The 19,256-nt window shown below is 39.0% G+C and overlaps 2 protein-coding genes across 2 annotated transcripts; one reads left to right on the top strand and one right to left on the bottom strand.

Annotated features, from left to right (window-relative positions):
• Positions 1–1,578: 1,578 nt before the first annotated feature.
• On the top strand, positions 1,579–2,562 carry LOC149238959 (uncharacterized). Its single transcript, XM_089369711.1, has one exon. It carries the CDS (start codon positions 1,579–1,581, stop codon positions 2,560–2,562), a length of 984 nt encoding a protein of 327 aa, XP_089225837.1.
• A 5,900-nt stretch (positions 2,563–8,462) lies between these two features.
• LOC149238958 (uncharacterized) lies at positions 8,463–14,212 on the bottom strand. Its single transcript, XM_089369710.1, has 2 exons — positions 12,812–14,212; positions 8,463–12,686 (listed from the first exon to the last, which is right to left on the bottom strand). The coding sequence occupies exons 1-2, from the start codon at positions 14,210–14,212 to the stop codon at positions 8,463–8,465; spliced, it is 5,625 nt and encodes a 1,874-aa protein (XP_089225836.1).
• Positions 14,213–19,256: the final 5,044 nt, after the last annotated feature.

The following is a 19,256-nucleotide window of genomic DNA, read 5'->3' as shown; positions in this document are numbered from 1 at the left end:
ACGTGTTGAGATCGCCTTATTTACAGGACTTTAGTCGCATCATTTATTTTTCCAATATTTGAGGAGCACTTTCTTTTTTATTTTATTTTCTTTACATAACGGGATTTGTTTTTAAATTGTTTTATTCGGTTATCTATAGTAAAATGGTAGTCATAACAAAGAGTAATAATTTTATTGGGTAGTTTGTGTACTTCAAAAATGGCTCTACAGTTATCTGGATTAAACTAGTAAAGAACTGTTTTTTATTTAATTGTTGTATAGTTCATAAATGGTTCTATCGAAAAAAGTTATGGGCATCGACACTCTGGTCACTAATGTCACTAAAAAATTGCATTTATTTGTTTTTTAGCAAAAGGGAATCCAATTCTGCTACCGAAAAGAAACTTTGCAGGGCATGAAGGGACACAACATAATGTTCTTCGACACATAATCTTCCAAAACTTGGCATATCCGATGGCTTAATGAGGAGATATGATACACTCAAGTGAACTAACTACCTATTTTAATAATGTAATCAATATCATTCAATGAATTACCTGTTCAACATCTGGGTGAAACTACCAGGTCTGCCAATTGAGCTTTGGACAAAACAAGTCCTTATGGATATAGGAAATGCTATTGGCAAATTTGTTTACGTTGATCCTCGCTGCTTGGGCGCATAGGAAAAATGAGTGGCTTGGATCCTAATTGAAAAAGAATATCATGGGGTTTTCCGGATCACATTGACCTATACTGGGGTGATACTCAGCTATCACAGAGATTAGATTTCTGGGGAGTTCCCTTCCGGTGCTCACACTGCCACCACACTGGACATCTATTGGCTCAATGTCCATGTCGGCCAGGTGGTCCATTACTTGGCAGGCCCTTCATTGGTTTTCAAAAGGGTCGGGATGGTGGCAGTCGACCTTCACCAAACTTTTGGCATGGATATTCTTCTCGACGACATCCAGGTATTCCTCGTAATTCCTTCCCTCACCGCTCTCATACTCAGAACTCTTCCTTAAATGGATCTATGCCTATTCTGGTACCTTCGTCCCCTTTTTCTTCTTTCAAATCAGACTCCCAAGCCCCATCTAGCCCTGCATATCAACCCCGTAAAACCACCCCGGACGCTAACCACCCCAATCCGGATATCCCGCCACCCTTCCCGGCTTCTTTCCCGACTCATGAAATTCCTTCCACCACCCATATTTCGTACATTCCATCTTCATCACCCTCCCTTTTTGCAAACCGGGGTAAGGGGCCTAAGACAAGTGTCACTCTGCCCAACTTGCCACTGAACTCTCCTACAAACTCTGTTGGTAGTGACCTGGATTTTCTGCTCAATAGAAAATCACTGGACTTGCGGACCCTTACCATCCACAAACCTGTTGGCTCTCCTACCCCCCACATCAACCCTACTTCTGCCAATAACATCACTTTCAGGTGAAAACAAAACCGTGGAAGTAGGCATTTCAGGGGACGACCTAGGCCTAACCCCCATACCTCCCCTATGGATAGATTTTTGGTCAATGTGCCTATTGCTGACATCCCTCCCTCGCGAGCCCTTAGAGCACGATAGCCCAAGATGGCATCCCCATGACGTTCATTCTATCCCTGAACATCCAGGGTTTGGGGGCTGCCTCGAAATATCGGGCCCTCAGGAGTCTATTTACCTCTCTACGTCCTTTTATCATTTTACTACAAGAATCCATGCACTCAGTTCCACAGGTGATACAATATTTCAGAAAGATGCTCCTGACATGGCATATATCTGCTACTGAAGCTGTGGGGCTCTCTGGTGGTTTAGTGGTGATCTGGGACCCTAATTGGGTTAGCTTCAAAGCTTATAGGTGTTTTGTGGGCATTCTACTTGATGGACACATTCGCGGTATGGGAGGACGCATACATGTTCTAAACACCTATGCTCCTTACAGGGACTGGGCCATCTTTTGGGACCGTCTCTTTTCCTCTGGAATTATGGAGTTGGCCTCCCTTATCATTGTCGGTGACCTAAACTGTACTATTTCCCTGGAAGAAGTTTGGGGACAGTCCAAAAGACTTGACCCTCTGGCGGGGATGTTTCGTGATGCCCTCCTTGCATACAACTTTGTCGACATTTTCCCGGAGGAAATGGCTCCTACTTGGGACAATGGGCGAGAAGGGGTGGCGTATGTTGCCAAAAGATTGGACCATTTTATATTGCATGAACAGTTGATTGATCGACTCAGAGATGTGCAGACAAAGATTATCAGTAATTTCTTGTCCGACCATAGACCTATCACTCTGGATTGGAAAAAGTTGATGGTGCACCTGGGTATGCCTTTTAAATTCAACAGAACCTGGCTTGAAGACCAGGAGTTCAACACACTTGTGAGAGACTCTTGGAACAACGGGGGGAATATTAGTTCCTCCCCCATGGAACATATTCTTGACAAACTGGAGACTCTTCGCGGGGTTGTGAAGATTTGGCAAAAAAAAAAAAAAAAACAATCTATGAAAAGGGAGATCATGGATATTCAAAGCGAATTGGACACCCTCCTCCCACTGATGGCCTCGAATAAACTTCCTGCAGCCACCTGATCACACATTCGGGAGCTTGAGGTAAAAAGGAACTGAATCTTAGAATTTGAAGAAGCAACTTGGCGACTGAAGAGCCGGGCTATCTGGATCAAGGAGGGGGACAGAAACACAAAATTTTTTCCATCGCTTTGCAAACCATCGGTGCAGTATAAACTCTATTTGGGGGATAAATGATGCAGAGGGTTCCTATATCTAGTCACAGGAGGATATCTCCAAAGCCGCCACCACACATTTCAAATCGGCTTATGAGCGCAATGAAAACATAGTTGTTGAAGATCTCATTTGGGGGATTGAGCACTACCCGACTATGTTTGACCAGGACTCAAATGATGCCCTGTACAGCAGCATCTCGGAGGAAGAACTACTCAACGTCCTTAAATATTTTAATGGCGACAAAAGCCCGGGACCGGATGGGTGGACTGTGGAGCTGTTCACGCACTTTTTTGATCTCTTCAAACATGAACTTTTACAAATGGTAGAGGAGTCTAGACTCACTGGGAATGTACACCATCGCATTAAGTCTACTTTTATTTCCCTCATCCCGAAGTGCAACCCTCCTATCTGCTTTGAGGACTACAGGCCTATTTCACTATGCAACCTTATCTACAAGATCATATCAAAAACCATTGTGAGTCATCTGAAAAATACTCTTTCTCGCCATATATCCCCACAACAACATGGTTTTCTACAAGGCCGACAAATCCATGATGCCATTGCTAATGCACAAGAATGTATGCATTCAATCCATGCAAAAAATTTAAATGTTGCCATCCTACAAGTTGATCTAAAAAAAGAATTCGACAGCCTGGACTGGGGCTACCTCAGGCTGGTCCTTTTCAAAATCAGCTTACAACCAAAATGTGTGGATTGGATTATGGTGTGTGTCATCAATGTGGATTATTCTGTGATCATTAACGAATACCCTTCACAATTCTTCCGGGCTGGGCGAGGACTGAGACAGGGTTGCTCACTGTCGTTGTTGTTATTTATTCTTGCTATGGATGGCCTAAGCTTGCACATCTCTCATGCTGTGGAACAAGAACAATTTCAGGTGCTCAAGATAGGCTATAACATCAACATATCACATGGCTTCTTTGTCGACAATGTGCTCATTATGGGTATGTTACATCGTCTTTCTTGGTTATGCCTTTTTCACATATTCAGAAAATTTTCCAATGCTTCTGGTCTTTATATGAATGCACAAAAATCTATTTTATATCATGAAGATTGTGATTTGGATACCATTGTATACATAAAAAACCTATTTGGTATTGAAGCCAAGTTGATGGGTCTGGGTATGAAATATTTGGGATACCATATTAAACCATGTAATTATAGGAATGTTGATTGGCTCTAGCTAGTTGATAGATTTTTTAGGAAAATATCTAGATGGGAATATAGGAATCTATCCCTGGGCGAGCGTGTTATCCTTTCCCAAGCTGTGTTAAACCAACTAGGGGTATATTGGGCCCATCTTTTCCACATTCCTACTGCTATCATCCTCTCTCTCAATCGGGTTATGGCTAATTTTATCTGGGGGGAGTCATGTGCAAAAGAAATTTCACCTTACTAAAATATCTAAGATTACTCTGCCGAAGGTCATGGGGGGGTGGGGAATTCTAGATCTCCGTCGTTTTGGACAAGCATTACTTATCAAGTCTCTTTGGAGAGGTATCTTTGGTACTAGAACCTGGAGTCTGGTCATCAGACAAAAATACTTAAAGAATTATGATTTTACATACTGGTTCCGAAAAGGTTCCATTGGCGCCACAAAAGGATCTGCCATCTGGCTCAGTTTCCAAAAGGTCACCAAGATCTTTCTACAACATCTGGTTTGGAATATTGGCTCGGGCCACAACATTCTCATTGGCTCTGATCATGTCCTGGGTTATGGTGATGTTGACAATATCCTAGAACAGCTTATAGATGCCCTTAATATAAGAGGCATTTTCTTCTGGAGTCAAGCCATTTCTACTTGGAGGGGTCCTTATCCTATCTGGAAGTGTGCTCAGGAACTGGGTTTATCTGGTCATTGGGACCTGGTATGGGAGCGCATAATTGTTGGGATGAAACAACTGGGGATTTGCCGAGCTGGAAGACATGACAAGTTAATCTGGTCAAGGAAGATGAAGAAAGAAAACATTAGTGTGGCAGATATATACCTCTCTCTCTATTCCATGGATACAAATCTAATTGAGAAACTCATTTTATTTGTTTTTTGGAAATCCAAAATCTCCATCAAAATTATTCTCTTTACACGGTTAGTTTTCCATAACAAAAATCTAACATGGGAAAATTTGAAAAAGAGGCAATGGCATGGACTTAGCATATGTCCGGTTTGTAAAGAGGAATCTGAAAACAACAACCATATCTTTCTCACTTGTCCTCTCACTACTTAGGTCTGGAAAGGACTCTCTTCTCATTTTGGCTTTCCATATATCCAACATGTTTGCATTGAGGACTATCTACAATGGTGGAGATCTCAAAAGGCTAACTGGAGGAACATCCCACCTATACTTTTTTGGGAAATTTGGAAGTGGAGAAACAACCACATCTTCCATAATTGCACTGAGAATTTCTACAAGGTTATTGAAAATATTATCATCTGCTACACTCTATATTCCACAAATGACATTTTCTACAAGGCCCCTAGACACAAGAGGACTGAAGTTCAGCTGATATACCCTATGGGATTTTTTGATGGGGCTACACAACAACACATATGTGGTTGTGGTTTTTGGCTTTCCATCTCGAAGGAACTGATTTTCAGAGCTTTCTAGCAAGGAGGTAGGGGCACTAACACTAAAGCTGCGGTAATGGCCTTATGGGGCCTTCTATGGTTCACAACTTTACTGGATATTCCTCTCATTCACATCCATGGAGATTCAAAAGTTATAATTGATCATATTATGGGATCAACAAAAATCACAAATCCTTTAGTACTTGGATGGCTGACGAGGATTGAATTGTTATGGATGGAACTCAACAATTCCACTATCAAGCATGTAGACAGGGAATAGAACATAGTTGCAGATGAATTATTGAAGAGGGCTTAATTGGCACCACTAGAAAAAGGCACTTAACTATTTCCCTGGGCTAGCAAGACATTGATGTTGAGGACTTCCCATTCCCTGGCTAAGTTTCCACCACCGTCCTTTTATTTTTGTAACTTTTTTTGATATTGTGTTTGTCTTTAAACTTTTTTATTTGTTTCTTAATTTCATCTGGCGAAGAAATGCTGCTTATTTGCACTGTATAAGCAGTTTTGATGGAGGGATTACGTTATGAGGGTATCTTCTATTTTTGTTGTTTCAGGCATGTACTTGATCATGTTGGTTTTCATCTGATTATGTATTTGGACTATGGACTGTATATTTCACTTTACATGCCATTTTTCCATTGCTAACTCTCGGCGAGCATGTGGTTAGAATTTCTGATAGGGCTCATATATTATGAACTTTTGAAGGCATTAGTTATCCTCAATATCTGATATTTAATATAAAATTATGTTTTTTTATATTAAGAAAAAAGAAAAAAGAAAAAAGAAAAAAAATATATAATATCTTTCAAGCTAAATTGATTTCAATCCACCATTAAAGCCAACGTGTGAAATGAAAGAGATTTTATAGGAATTAATGCACTTGGACTTTATTAAAAGCTACATATATGGTAATTTTAAAAATTACCACGAAAAGTAAATAAATTCAGTCGCGTATTTTCATTATAGTAATTAAGTTTCATTTAGTGTATATTTGAGTTGTTATTTATTATTAGGATATTTATATTTATTAAATATAATGGTCTAAATAATAATAATATATATTTAGAAATTTATTGTCTAATAGGCCATATTCACATAAGTAAAATAAGATAACATGCTCCTTTTATTTATGAATTCCATTATTAATGTCAAAATTAAGATAATATGTTTTTGATTTTAATGCCAAAATTAGTAGAACAAATTTATTAGGGAATTACAAAAGACACGTTTATCAGGGAATAATTTAATTGTGAAATACTTGTTTTATTAAGAATTTTTTTTTTTAATAGCCAGAATCCAAACTTTAAGTTTTCATAAACAGCTTAAAATAGGATAGAGAAATTGCAACAATATTCACCTTTTTAGTTAATTATTGTGAGTGTTTGACTTTAATATGGTGAATACATTGTATAGAGTAACTAAATGCTTTCAAAATATTATATTGTAATAAAACATTATATTGTAATACATGGTATGATATGATATAAATGGGAATATTTTCAATAAAATAATTTTATTTTTATTTAAAGTAAAGACTATTTTGTTATATTTTGAAGTATTAGGAATTTTGATTTTTAAAAGGAATCATTTTGTCTAATAGATATAAAGGGAGTGAATACAGGGAGTGATTATAGCAATATAAAGAGAGTGATTATATATAAATAGAAATTATGCATTATTGAGAGATTATACTTTATATTTGAATATGATTTATCATATATAGTCTTTTTATCTAGATTTATTTTATATATATTTATATTTATTTTCATATTAACTAGTGTGAGAGATAGGCATAGTTTTTTTTTTTCTAAGTAAAGACTAGTTCTATATTAAAGAAGTAAAAATATGTACATGGATTTCAGACCTTCCGAGGAGGCCGAGGCCAGTCCTCATACAATAAAACCTGGACCATACTGTCTACCCGTTCAAACTGATTTACAAAAAACACCCCATAGTTCTGATTTATCCTGACATTCTGACTAACTGGACTTAGACTGCAATTACCATAACCACCAGGGATCATAACTAGACAAAACCAGTTAACATAACTGACTCTAGTATAGAGAAGGATGACTGTAATAGACTGAGACAGACAGGAAGAAATAGACTGAGACATTAGACTGAAACAAACAAGATGAAATAGCTGCATAATCACCGACACAAGTACAAAAAAGCTTGATATATGCACCCGTTGAAGATTAGACCGCATGGCTGGGCGTCTTTTGTTGCTCCTCTTTCTCCGGACTTGGTGAGGCTAGCCAAGTGACATACCCTTCCTCATCTAGAATCGGCTCTCCACGAGAGTTAGTGACCAGGTGAAGGCAGCCAAAGCCATGCTGAGAGTGGTCGCTGGTCGTTTCCTTTTCCATAGCAGGATTGGATGGCGGAGGGTCTTCCTGAACCGGGGCTTCGTGAACCGGGGCTTCCTGAACCGGGGCTTCTTCGAGACAATCAGCTTTGTAGACCAATCCATTCATATCCCCCAGGAGAATTCCACTTTCCTGAGCGCTTGTGGAAGCAGGGGAAGTCGAACTGGGGGTGCAGGGCTCCTCCTCAGAAATATACACAGTGAAATTGACCATCACCTCTGGTCTGATAAGCCGGCTCGGGAACTTGAGACGGAAGGATTGATAAGTGCCTTGCGGGACAAGTCTCTCCTGATCCGAACTCGGGGAAGAGGGGGGAACAGATGCAATTGGGGCTACAGGCTGCAAATCCGCATGAGCAGGGCTGGCTCTTATGCCAGACCGACCCCCTCTTCTCGGAACTCCCCTACTGCGCGGCATGGTGCTCAAAGCCAGAGACCCGAAAAGCCATTCGAGCCTGAGAACACTGGAGGCGAGAGGATCCCTGCTCATATCACAAGCATCGACAGAGGAGCTTTGGCCATGAATTGGCATAGATTGCACAATATAAAGAACAGAGACATTTACCACCGCGGGAGTATGATGCTCAGCCATTAACCTGGTTCGCATCGAGGACAGAGCTGCCATGCTCGCCTTGAATGCAAATTCTCCTCGGGCCTGATCCAAAGTGCAGTCACCTGCCCTGAACATTAACTGATAACCACCATCCCGGACCTCCGAGTACACATGCCTGCCATCCGTCAGCGTCGATGGTGTCGTGGCGTGCTGCATATTTAATGACTTGAATAAACACCCGCATCCGGGTGCAGTTTCTCTATCAGAGACTTGTCCTGAGAGACAATTTCCTGCAGTTTGGCCATTTGGTCCCTGGAAGCTAAGCTTTCTATGGTACCTTCAAAGTGGTTTTCTTTAGCCTCCACTCCGAGGTTGGCTAGAAGGTCAGCTAGCTTATTCCCTTCTCTTCTGGTATGCTTGAAAGTGATTGCTTGGTGCTGAGAAAGCCAGTGATCTATTAGTTCGAGCCTCTGGGCCATTCTCCAGTTGCTGCTTACCTTGTGAATTGGAGAGCCGTGTTGAAGCTTTGTAGTCATTCTGATTATGATCTGCGAGTCTCCTTCTATGATGAGGGGAAAGAAGTTTTTTCCGTGTGCAAGTTTAAGACCTCGCCATAGACCTTCCAATTCTGCTGAGTTGTTAGTGTCCCAACCTATCCAGCCCATGTAGATGCATAAAGGGTTGCCATTATGATCTCTGAAGACTCCTCCATAGCCTGCTTTTCCTGGGTTTCCTTTAGATGCCCCATCAAAGTTGAGCTGGATCATGTCAACAGGAGGTGGATTCCAATAGCTTGCTTCTTGACTGTGTTTGTTGGGGTTCCTGCCAATGGTTGATTTTTGGTTTATCCGCAGTTTCCAATTGTCCCAAACAGTTTTTTCCTGAGGAAGAGTGGGAAAGTCTTCAGAATGCCAATCTTTGATTGAAAGAGTCTCCATAATGTTTTGATGGAAATTGTTCCAAATTTTTTCCAACGGCATCGTTTGATCTTTGAATATTCTTCGATTGCGCTCTTTCCATATATTCCACATCAATAAGCCTGGAATGAGTTTCCACAACGCGTTGAGAAGATTACTTTGAAATGGGGTTTGGCTCCCCTTGCATATGGTTCCTTTGAGGTCTCCTTGCACTCTTCCTTCTATTTGACAGCGGAAAGCAATCTTCTCCCATAATTTCCTTCCAATTAGGAAATTTTGCATAAGATGAAGGGTTGTTTCTTCCTCCTGTCTACACATGTGACATATGGATGGTCCAGAGAAGCTCCGTTTTCTGAGATTATCCCACGTTAGGATTTTGTTATGACAGAGAAGCCATAAAAATGTGGAAACTTTCGGCCAGTTAGACTTATGCCACACTTTTTCCCATAAGTTGTCTTTGTTCAGCTGCCCTTGAATGATTAAATTGTAAGCCTCCTTAGTTGTGAAAGTTCCTTTCTCTCCATAACCCCATCTTAAAATGTCTGGTTCTTCTGAGACTCTTATTTGCCTCTTTTGTAATTCTGTTTCGAGGAGATGTTGAGTCTGGACTGAACTATGCGGTAGGAGCTGATTTACATTTTTCCACTGCCGATGTTCTTGAGCAGTAGCTGTAGTCCAGAAAAGGTTGACTTTGGCCAATTGATGTATCTCTCTCTCATCCGCTGGAAGTTCCTGGAGAATGTCTTTGATTTTTGGCAACTGCTGCCATGAATCTTCCCAGAAACGAGCAGTGTTCCCATTTTTTATCTCCCAGAAGCAGTGCTCTTGGATGAGATATCTGTGTTGGATGGCTGAATTCCAGATTGCGGATCCCGAGCTTGTCTCTGTCATACGCAGTCTTTCTTCCATGGGATAATTACTTGCATACTTAGCTGTCCAAAGGGAAGCCCATGGAGTATTAGGATGGGCAAGCCACCTCCACCAGATTTTAGCTCCCATCGCTTTGTTGCTATGCTCAGGGTCTCTAAGGCCTATGCCTCCTGCGTACTTGGGAAGACAAACCTTATCCCATTTGAGTAGAGCCCATTTTCGATTTTGTCCTGAGCCCCCCCACAAAAAATTACGCTGGAGATTCTTGATTTCTTTGAGGACCCACTTGGGGGCAGCTAGAATGGAGAAAAGATACAGAGGCATGGAGTGAAGAACTGCTTTGATGAGAACTATTCTACTTGCCATATTCAGAGCTCGATTAGTCCATAGGAACAGACGAGCTTCTAATTTTTCTAACAACTGCTTCCAGGAGGAATGTTTAAGAGCTGAGGCCATAAGAGGGGCACCGAGATACTTGGATGGCAGTGAGGCACAGGTGAAGCCCAGAATACGCTCGATAGCTCTCTGGGTAGAAACAGGAGTGTTGAAGAAAAAAATTTGGGATTTGACTCGATTGATAAGGGCGCCAGAAGCGTCAGAGAAAGTGGATAGAATGGATTTTAGAAGGCGAGCTTCCTGAACCGATGGATGACCAAAAAGCATATTATCATCTACAAATTGCTGGTGGGAGTAGACAGGGGAATTGTTAAATGAGAGCCCTTTTAGCCGCCTATCATGCCTAGCAGCCGTGATGCTTCTACCCAAACCCTCAGCCATAATTACAAATAGAAAGGGAGATAAGGGATCACCCTGCCTAATTCCTCTGGAAGGACGGTAGGTGGCTGAAGGGGTGCCATTGATTAACACAGAGAAGAAAGCTGAGGAAATTAGATTGTAAATCCATCTAACCCAAGAGTGAGCGAAGCCAAAAGCGATTAGAATTTTTTGTATGTAGACCCAACTGAGGCTATCAAAGGCTTTAGATAGATCTAGTTTAAGAAACATACCTGGCTTCTTGGTTAGCTTTAGGGAATGAATTATCTCATGCGTGAGAATGATTCCATCCGTTATTTGACGCCCTTCTACATAGCCCGACTGCTCAGGCGAGATGATGAGCGGGAGGATCGGTTTAAGCCTGGTAGCAATGACTTTTGAGATGATTTTGTATATCATATTGCAAAGAGCTATGGGCCTGTATTTGTCAGGAGTGTTGGAATCTTCTCCTTTAGGTACTAGGGCTATGAAAGTAGCATTTAATCCAGGATACATCCATCTGAGCGCTCTGGATTCCTCCACAACCTGCCAGACTTCATTTTTTATCAAATCCCAGAATTTGTGAAAAAAATTGGATGTAAAGCCATCCGGACCTGGCGCTTTCCCCTCCTTCATTTGTTGCACGACCTCTTCAACTTCCTGCATACTGATAGGTTTGATAAGCAAACTGTTGTGCTCCTCCGTTATGACCTTGGGTATGTTCTGTAAAAGTTGATTGATAGCTGGAATTCTGTTGAAGTCAGGCTCCTGGTGGGCTTTTCTGAAGTAATTAATAAATTCCCCCTCAATGCCATCATGGGTTTCAATCTTCTCCCCCTGCTCATTTTTAATGTGAGTGATGTGGTTTATCATTCTCCGCTGTACAGTGGTTTTATGAAAAAAATTTGTGTTTTTTTCTCCACTTTTTAGCCATCTAATTCTGGATTTCTGCCTCCATAAAGTTTCTTCCTGCTTGTCTCTTTCTAAAATTTTGGATTCTATGGCTTGTTCCTGTTTGGTGAGCTCCTCTGTTCGCCCCTCATTGATAATGGATTGCTGGATTTTCTTCATTTCTGCATTGAGCATGGCCTGGTCGGCAAAGATGTTACCAAATGTTTTGTGGTTCCATTGTTTGATGGCCCTTTTTAGATGCTTGAGCTTTTGCTGGAACCTGGACATTCTTGTACCTTCGATCGGATTGAAGTTGAGCCAGCTTGATCTAACTAGCTCTTCAAATTCTGGATGGGAGAACCAAAATTCTTCAAAACGAAAAGGGCGTCTGAGATTGTTACCTGGCCTGTTCCATTGGAGCTCGATAGGCCAATGATCCGATCCGGAGAAAGGGAGAATGGAAGCTGTGAATTCCCCTCCGATGTGTGTTGCATTATCTGAGATTAGGAATCTGTCAAGACGCGAAGCAATTTGTTGCGCTCCTACTCTCTTATTTGTCCATGTGAAGATACCGTTGCTTGTTGGAATGTCTATTAACCAGTTGCTGTTGATGAAGTTCTTTAGAAGGTTGTCATCATTGTTTGTGTTACTTCTGCCCCCTTTCTTTTCCTCCATGTTGGCGATCATGTTGTAATCCCCTCCAGATATCCATAGAGGGAACGGTCTATCTTTGTTGAGATCTGACAGTGTATTCAGGATGTGGTCTTTTTGAGCGGTATCCTGAGGGAAGTAAACATTAGTTATCAGTCCATGGGTATTCGTACCTGAGAGATGGAATGTGGCTTGGATGAAACTTTTGTTAGCTTGAATGTTGTTGAGATGGATGATCCGGGCATCCCAAAGAATTGCTAGGCCTCCCGAGGCTCCTTGAGCATCCACAGCTGTGACTAGCCCTCCTGGCCAAGCCTTCGCTGCTATTCTTTCCAAAATTGTAGAGCTACACTTCGTCTCCTGCAAAAAGAGAATGCTAGGTTTTTCTTGCATCAGCATATTTTTTAATATTCTGCCTTTCCTTGGGCTGTTGAGCCCTCTGATATTCCATGATATTAACTTCATTGAGAAGGGTGGGGGTTTGCGTTGAAGTACTTGGTCAGTTTGGCATACCTCCCTGACTCCACCAGTATTTCTCCTATCTTGATTGTTCTTTCTAGGGTTGTTTTCCTTCCCCTCTTCTTGCTATCCTTGGTGATAAATTTTCCATCCCATGGACTGCCGATCTGGACTCCTAGAGAGTATTTCTTCTGTGCCCTGTTTAGCACCTCTACTAGGTTGTCCACTTGCGTTTCCGGGATTTTTTCAAAGTTCCTTGTGCGGCAAGCATGTTCCAAGCCTAATATGTCCAGCTCCCCTATATCTAAGGGCTCCGGATCTTCTTCCATGACTTGGGGCGATTGAAAAATATCCTCAGGCTCGTTTGAGACTTTTTCGTTTGGCTGCGAGTACTCAACATCCATTCCTTGAGTTTTCCCTGGCACGGTTTTGGCCTGAGAGATCAGGTGCACTTGACTTGTGGTTTTCTGTCCTCCTTGCTCTGATGTTTCGCTTGGCTGTTTTTGATGGACCGTTTTGTCCTTCTCCTGTTCCTTTTCCGGATCCTGCTCATCGGTCTTGTTCAGGGCTTCAAATCTGTTGCTTGTTGTAGGCATTGCCTTGTTGGCAGGATTTACTTTGGGATTGCTTGTGGCTTTCTTATTTCCTCTCCTTCTGTTAACTACCTTGGTGAATCCATCTGGGGTATGATTGTCAGGATTATCTTGATAAGAGGGTATCTTATTTTGAGGACAGTCTCTATAGAGATGCCCTATATCATGGCATTTCCTGCATCTAAATGGCACCTGTTCATAGTCTATGACTTGAACCCACTCCGAGTCTTCATGAAAGAAACTTACCGTGTCTGGCAGCGGTTGCTTGAGATCCATGTATACACAGATCCGAGCATATGAAGTATGTTTGCATAGCTTTGTTTCCTCTGCTACCCTTACAAATTCACCTATAGCATTCCCGATTTCCTGTAGAGACTTTTCCTCCCAATATTCCCATGGCAGTGAGTAAAGCCATATCCACACTGGCGCACAGCTCAGATCCTCCTTATCTGGGTTGAATCTTTCGACCCAACCTTTGAGAAATAGACCTGCTAAGTTGAAAAAATACGGACCTCCCTCCAAAATCTTGGTTCGGTCTTCCAGGCAGTTAAACACTGCAGTGAAGAAGCCCTTGGCTCCCAAGTGCAGAGTTATATCTCCCTTTGGATGCCATTTGGTGCTGATCCAACTTCTCAGTGCTCTTTCTGTTGGCCAAATCCCTATAAACTTGCTGATCAGCGCATGATCTCGCATGTACTGTATCCTGGCATTGATGCGTTCACTTGGGAAGTACACCCGTGGTCTATGGGTTGCTACAGGTTTGCAAGTTGAGGAACTTGCTTTATTTCTTTCCTCTGTATCGATGTCCTTTCCCTTTTGCTGTCTAGTATCCATTGTGCTGCTCTGGTCCCATTTTCATTCTCCCTGTCAGCCGTATGCCGTGATCTATTACCCGGAGATGGGGGAGGCTCCTGGCCCTCCCCCTGAGGGGGGATCATTTGTCCTGTTCCTTATGGATGTGTCTCCTACGCTCTGCCTCACCAGAATATGCCGCAAGTACCAGGTTCGGCAGTCCTGCCGCCTGCAGGTTTCCGCCAAAACCCTAGGGTTGGATGCAGCCACTGGTGCTCATCGCCCACCCAGCCTCATCTCGTTATACCATGAATGTTCGAGAGATAGGCATAGTTAATGATTAAGTATATGTATGATTGTTATAGTGGTAATGATATAACTTAATGGGTTAAATACGATATGTGTTGCTTGAAATGAGGGGAAGAATGATAAGGAACTTGATCAATTTGAGAGAACACTAATACAATTTTTCAATAATATACACAAATTGAAATCAAAACTCGAAGGAGAATAATTATATTATTAGAATGAGTTGATGTAATATTAAGTATAAAGAGACAACAATTTTAAGAAAGGAATGAAAATTTCTAAGATGATTCTAATATTAACAATGTAGATTGATAAAGTTACTATATGGAATAACAAATGGTAGCCCTCAAATCTATGACCAATGTAGAATGAGGAGGTGAATTGAAATAAGTAATAGATAGATACTTAAGGTAAGAGAGTGAGAATTTCACAAATAGGTAGAATAAGTCAAGTGATAGCTTATCATAAAAAAAAAGACATGATTGAGGTTTTGGATTTATGAATAATAAAGATGAAATAACTTAGCACTCCTTGTATCACATGAATAAATATCCCTTTGGAACTTAGTTGTGGAATCATACAAGTATTTTCATATAGAACACAATAAGGATAAATGTAAACTCTAAATAAATATTATGCCTACCAAGAAGGAAATATAATGAATCAACCAATGAAGTTAAATGATCAAGATAATGATGGCAATCATTTTAAGGAATTATAGGCAATATGAGGACATTAGATTACAGAGGTAATCAAATCATGAGTGCTTCTATGATGGGAACAAAGAAGAGAAATTGGAAATTACAAATATTTTGTAAGCGGAAAAAGAAAAAAATACCTTAGCATAAAGGTAGTATTTAATAGTAAGTCCAAGATTAGTGATAGTCAAGAGGGGTGTTAATGTGAATAAAAACAATATGAATATTGAAGCAACATTTAGTGTTTCATGAGTGGATTGATGATCTAATGAGACTTCATTTAGAACAACTTATCAAGTTGTGCCATTAGTATTGAAGTTATTGTCAAGCGAATTAGGCATACAAAACCTTTTTGTGGATGATAATGGTAGTACTAATTCCAATCACTTCTGATTCTAAAGATGGTATTTAACAAGTCAAAAGTTAAGGGGAAGAATCCCTATCCCAACTTGAAGAAGGGTGAATCTGAAATAAATATATCAAGTGATATTGAGACAAGAAGTTGATGAGATAAACAAATATTTTTAAGATGAACAATGACAATTATGCGAGTGATGGATAAACCACTATGGGAGGACAAGCCCTCATGTTGTTGGATTAAGTAGAACATAAGACTTAAATAAGGATGACCTCTTATATGTGTGCCATTTGGATAAGAAAAATATTATAGTGATCATGGAATTTGAACTTGATATTTATGATTTAAATGATTATACAAACAATAATATCTTAATAATGAATTTCACCAAAATTTCTTTTGGCAAGGAAGAATAAGTGACGAGAGATTAAGGCTCAAGATGGTGAGACTCATTTGAAATTTAATGATGTACTTAGATGAGTATACCTACGGTGTAAATATTCAACTTCCTAATATAAAGAAAATGAAAGGATTATCTAAAAGTAATTGGTATGTTGATCAAAACATGACACTAGTAACATTGATGAGATAACATAAATCCTAGATGGATTTTGAATAATATTAGTTCATAGTTGGTATTCAATGTTTATACAAGCGAATGAAATTGATTTTTTCGATGAATCATGATAAAAATGCTTATAGTGTATTATTCTATATTTGATAAGTATTGAGATGTGTCTCATATCGATGATGTTTCATGATAGGATGGTATGAGGGTAATCATGCACATGTGGTTCATATTTATATAGTTGTTACAATAATGATGATGTATACTTATGATGATTATGATATGCATAGGCATTATGATGTTATGTTGAGGTATATTGACATGTGGTTCATTTATTATGTGATGATACGTCTTTAATGTTGAATGTTGATGTTATAACTTATGATGGATATTATGATGTGAAGCATGTGGTAATTGTATGTAGATATATGACATGAAAAATTTTGTGGTAGCAATGATGTTATATTCTCATGATGACATGCAAGACTTGGCATATGGATTATTTTCTATGATACTATGATGTTATAGCTAATGCATTGGTTGTATGTTGAGATGTGGTGATTGACAGGAAATCCATAAATGGGCCGAGAGGGCCGGTTTATTTGATGATCTCGTAGGAGCCCATACCTGTGAGGGAGAATATGTAACACCATATGGGCCAGGGACAAACTCAATCAACACTACATATGCTAGTGGTTACTTTGTCTTGTATAGCTCTTGATGGATAACTCTTGCGGGGTGGTGGGACCATCTTGAGGAGGTCAAGTGCCTGACATTGTAGACCAAGTGCTTGATATTGGATTGGGATGTCGAAGTCTGGTGGGGGTGTAAGGACTTTGATGCCTGGGGTTGTGCACCTTAGTAGGTGTAGAGGGAGTGGGCGAGCCTTGTGAGATGCCCAAAGTCATTGAGTACTTAAACTGGATGCCTACCTTGGGGCAGATGAAGTATGAGCCAGGTGCGAGCCTTGGAGCTAGCCTTGGGCTAGGATATAGACCGATGAGGCTTATGCCTAGTTTAGAAAGTGAGAAAATGGACAAAGATTCCTTGAGATTTCCTGGGTGTTGTGGAAACTTTCGATGTCTACTGGTTATACTAGTTCAGTAGAGGGTGTAGGGAAAACATGAAGTAATAAATAACTAAATAAATAAAATGTTAAATGTTTCAATTTAACTTTGTGATGAATTTCCTTAAAGAGGGGAGCATGTAATGTCCCCTAATAATAATAAAAATAATAAATAATAAATAATATAATATAATATTAAAATATAAACAAATAAATGGTAAACGATAAAGAAAAGATAACAATAGTAAATAAATAATAAATAATGAAAAAATATAATAATAATAAATAAATAAAATAGTAAATAACAATACTAGAGTTCTAAATAAATATAAATAAAAGTAAACTATAAAAATAGTAAAAATAAGTAAAGTTAAAAAAAAGTAAAATAAAATAAGAAAGATTTAAATTAAGAGAACTATAAATATAGTACAAATAAGTAAAGTTATCAAAAAGTAAAAATGAATAAAATAAGAAAAAATTAAATTAAGAGAAATATTAAATTAAGTAAACTTAAAATAAAGAAATAAAAGTTGCATGTTAACACATGGAATGTGTGCATGCAGTTCCCTTTCCATTGTTTGGTCTATTTAATAGGCGAAGAAGAAGATGAGATTCATCATTCCTTCTCCCATTCTCTCGGGAGAAAAGTGTGGTGAGACAAAGGATTCCTTGGCAGTAGTACATTGATTGAAGGCTCAGGGGTGACCAGCTGTAGAAAGATTATGTTCAGCTGAGCATACTATTGGGTGGAGAGGCGTCCCCAAAACTTCGTTGTGGTTAGCGAGATTCAAATAGCATTCAACTCGAAATTACAAGGAATATAATCGCTACAAGTAAGTTTCCTTTGCTCCTATAGCTCAAAAATTCTATGCTAATTAGTTGAATAAAGATGTGTTCATTGTAAATCGCATAATTGATCTAATTAGTTGCATGTTTTAATTTCGGGGTTGTTACATAGCTGAAGAAAACATTAGACTAAATAATAAATAACATTATCAATTTATGAAATACAAGACAATTATATACCTGCCATATCATAATCCTGCATTTTGATGCCCACTGTGTGATTATGGAGGTCAAAAAGAAATAAAGGGAGTGAAAAAGGGTGTAAAAAAGAAGCAATTGTGAGGCTCAACAAAAGTGCTAAGAACATTTATACAATGTACGGTACAATCCTGTAACAATGTTATACAAAGTTCAAATACTATATAATATGATAATACTAAACACATTTGCACAAAATATGTTACTATCGTATAGTTTTTATGTCTGAAGTACTTATGTGTTATGGAATTAGGACCTCTTATTTTTCTTATTTATGTATATTTGATCTAGCTCACATTGTCATGGCAGCGGAAATAAATACAAACAAAACAAACATTGTTAATGACAATGATAACTTTACTAAGAGGTACGTTTGTATTTTATTTATTTCACTTTGATTATATTTGCATTACACAACCCACTGTTTTTTGTTTTTCCTGGTTTTGGGCCATATTTTTTAATGTACTATAACTAAAATAAAATATCTTTAATTTTCCAGGAAACATATGACACTTAGAGATTAAGATCCAGGACAACAATTACAAGGAAAAAATTACTTTGAATATTTCTATAAAATATTTGTATTTGCTAAAACTAAAATCTATTTAGAATTTATGTACACTAGTAATGACTTTGCGTTATCTTATTCTATTTTCATTAAACAATTCTTACTTAGTTTCAATTATAATGTCCTTTTAAGCAGTGATTTCAGTGTATTATTTGTGAACATGAAAAATCAAACTAAATGATGTCACAATAGAGATGGATGAGAGTGTAGAGATAACAATGAGCATTACTACAAAAATAGATATCACAATAGACAAAACAAAAGCCATAGAAACTAGTGAAGAAAAAAATGCAAATAGGTGCTTCTGCGCATGTTTAATTAAATTTGTATAATATTTCTTCTTTCTTTCTTTCTTTTTCTCTTTTTATTAATTTTTGTTTGTATTTTTATTCTTCTCTCTCTCTCTCTCTTCTTATTTGATTTCAATTCAATCCTCATGACTAGGCAAAAATAAATAGAGTCTATGCCATTGTTG

This window comes from Pinus tabuliformis, chromosome 8 (assembly GCF_031772625.1).
Source record: "Pinus tabuliformis cultivar Carrire ecotype Pingquan chromosome 8, CPIR1, whole genome shotgun sequence".
In the NCBI taxonomy this organism is placed as follows: Eukaryota; Viridiplantae; Streptophyta; class Pinopsida; order Pinales; family Pinaceae; genus Pinus; species Pinus tabuliformis.
The sequence above is the reverse complement of the archived record's forward strand: the minus strand, read 5'-3'. Positions and strand labels throughout refer to the sequence as shown.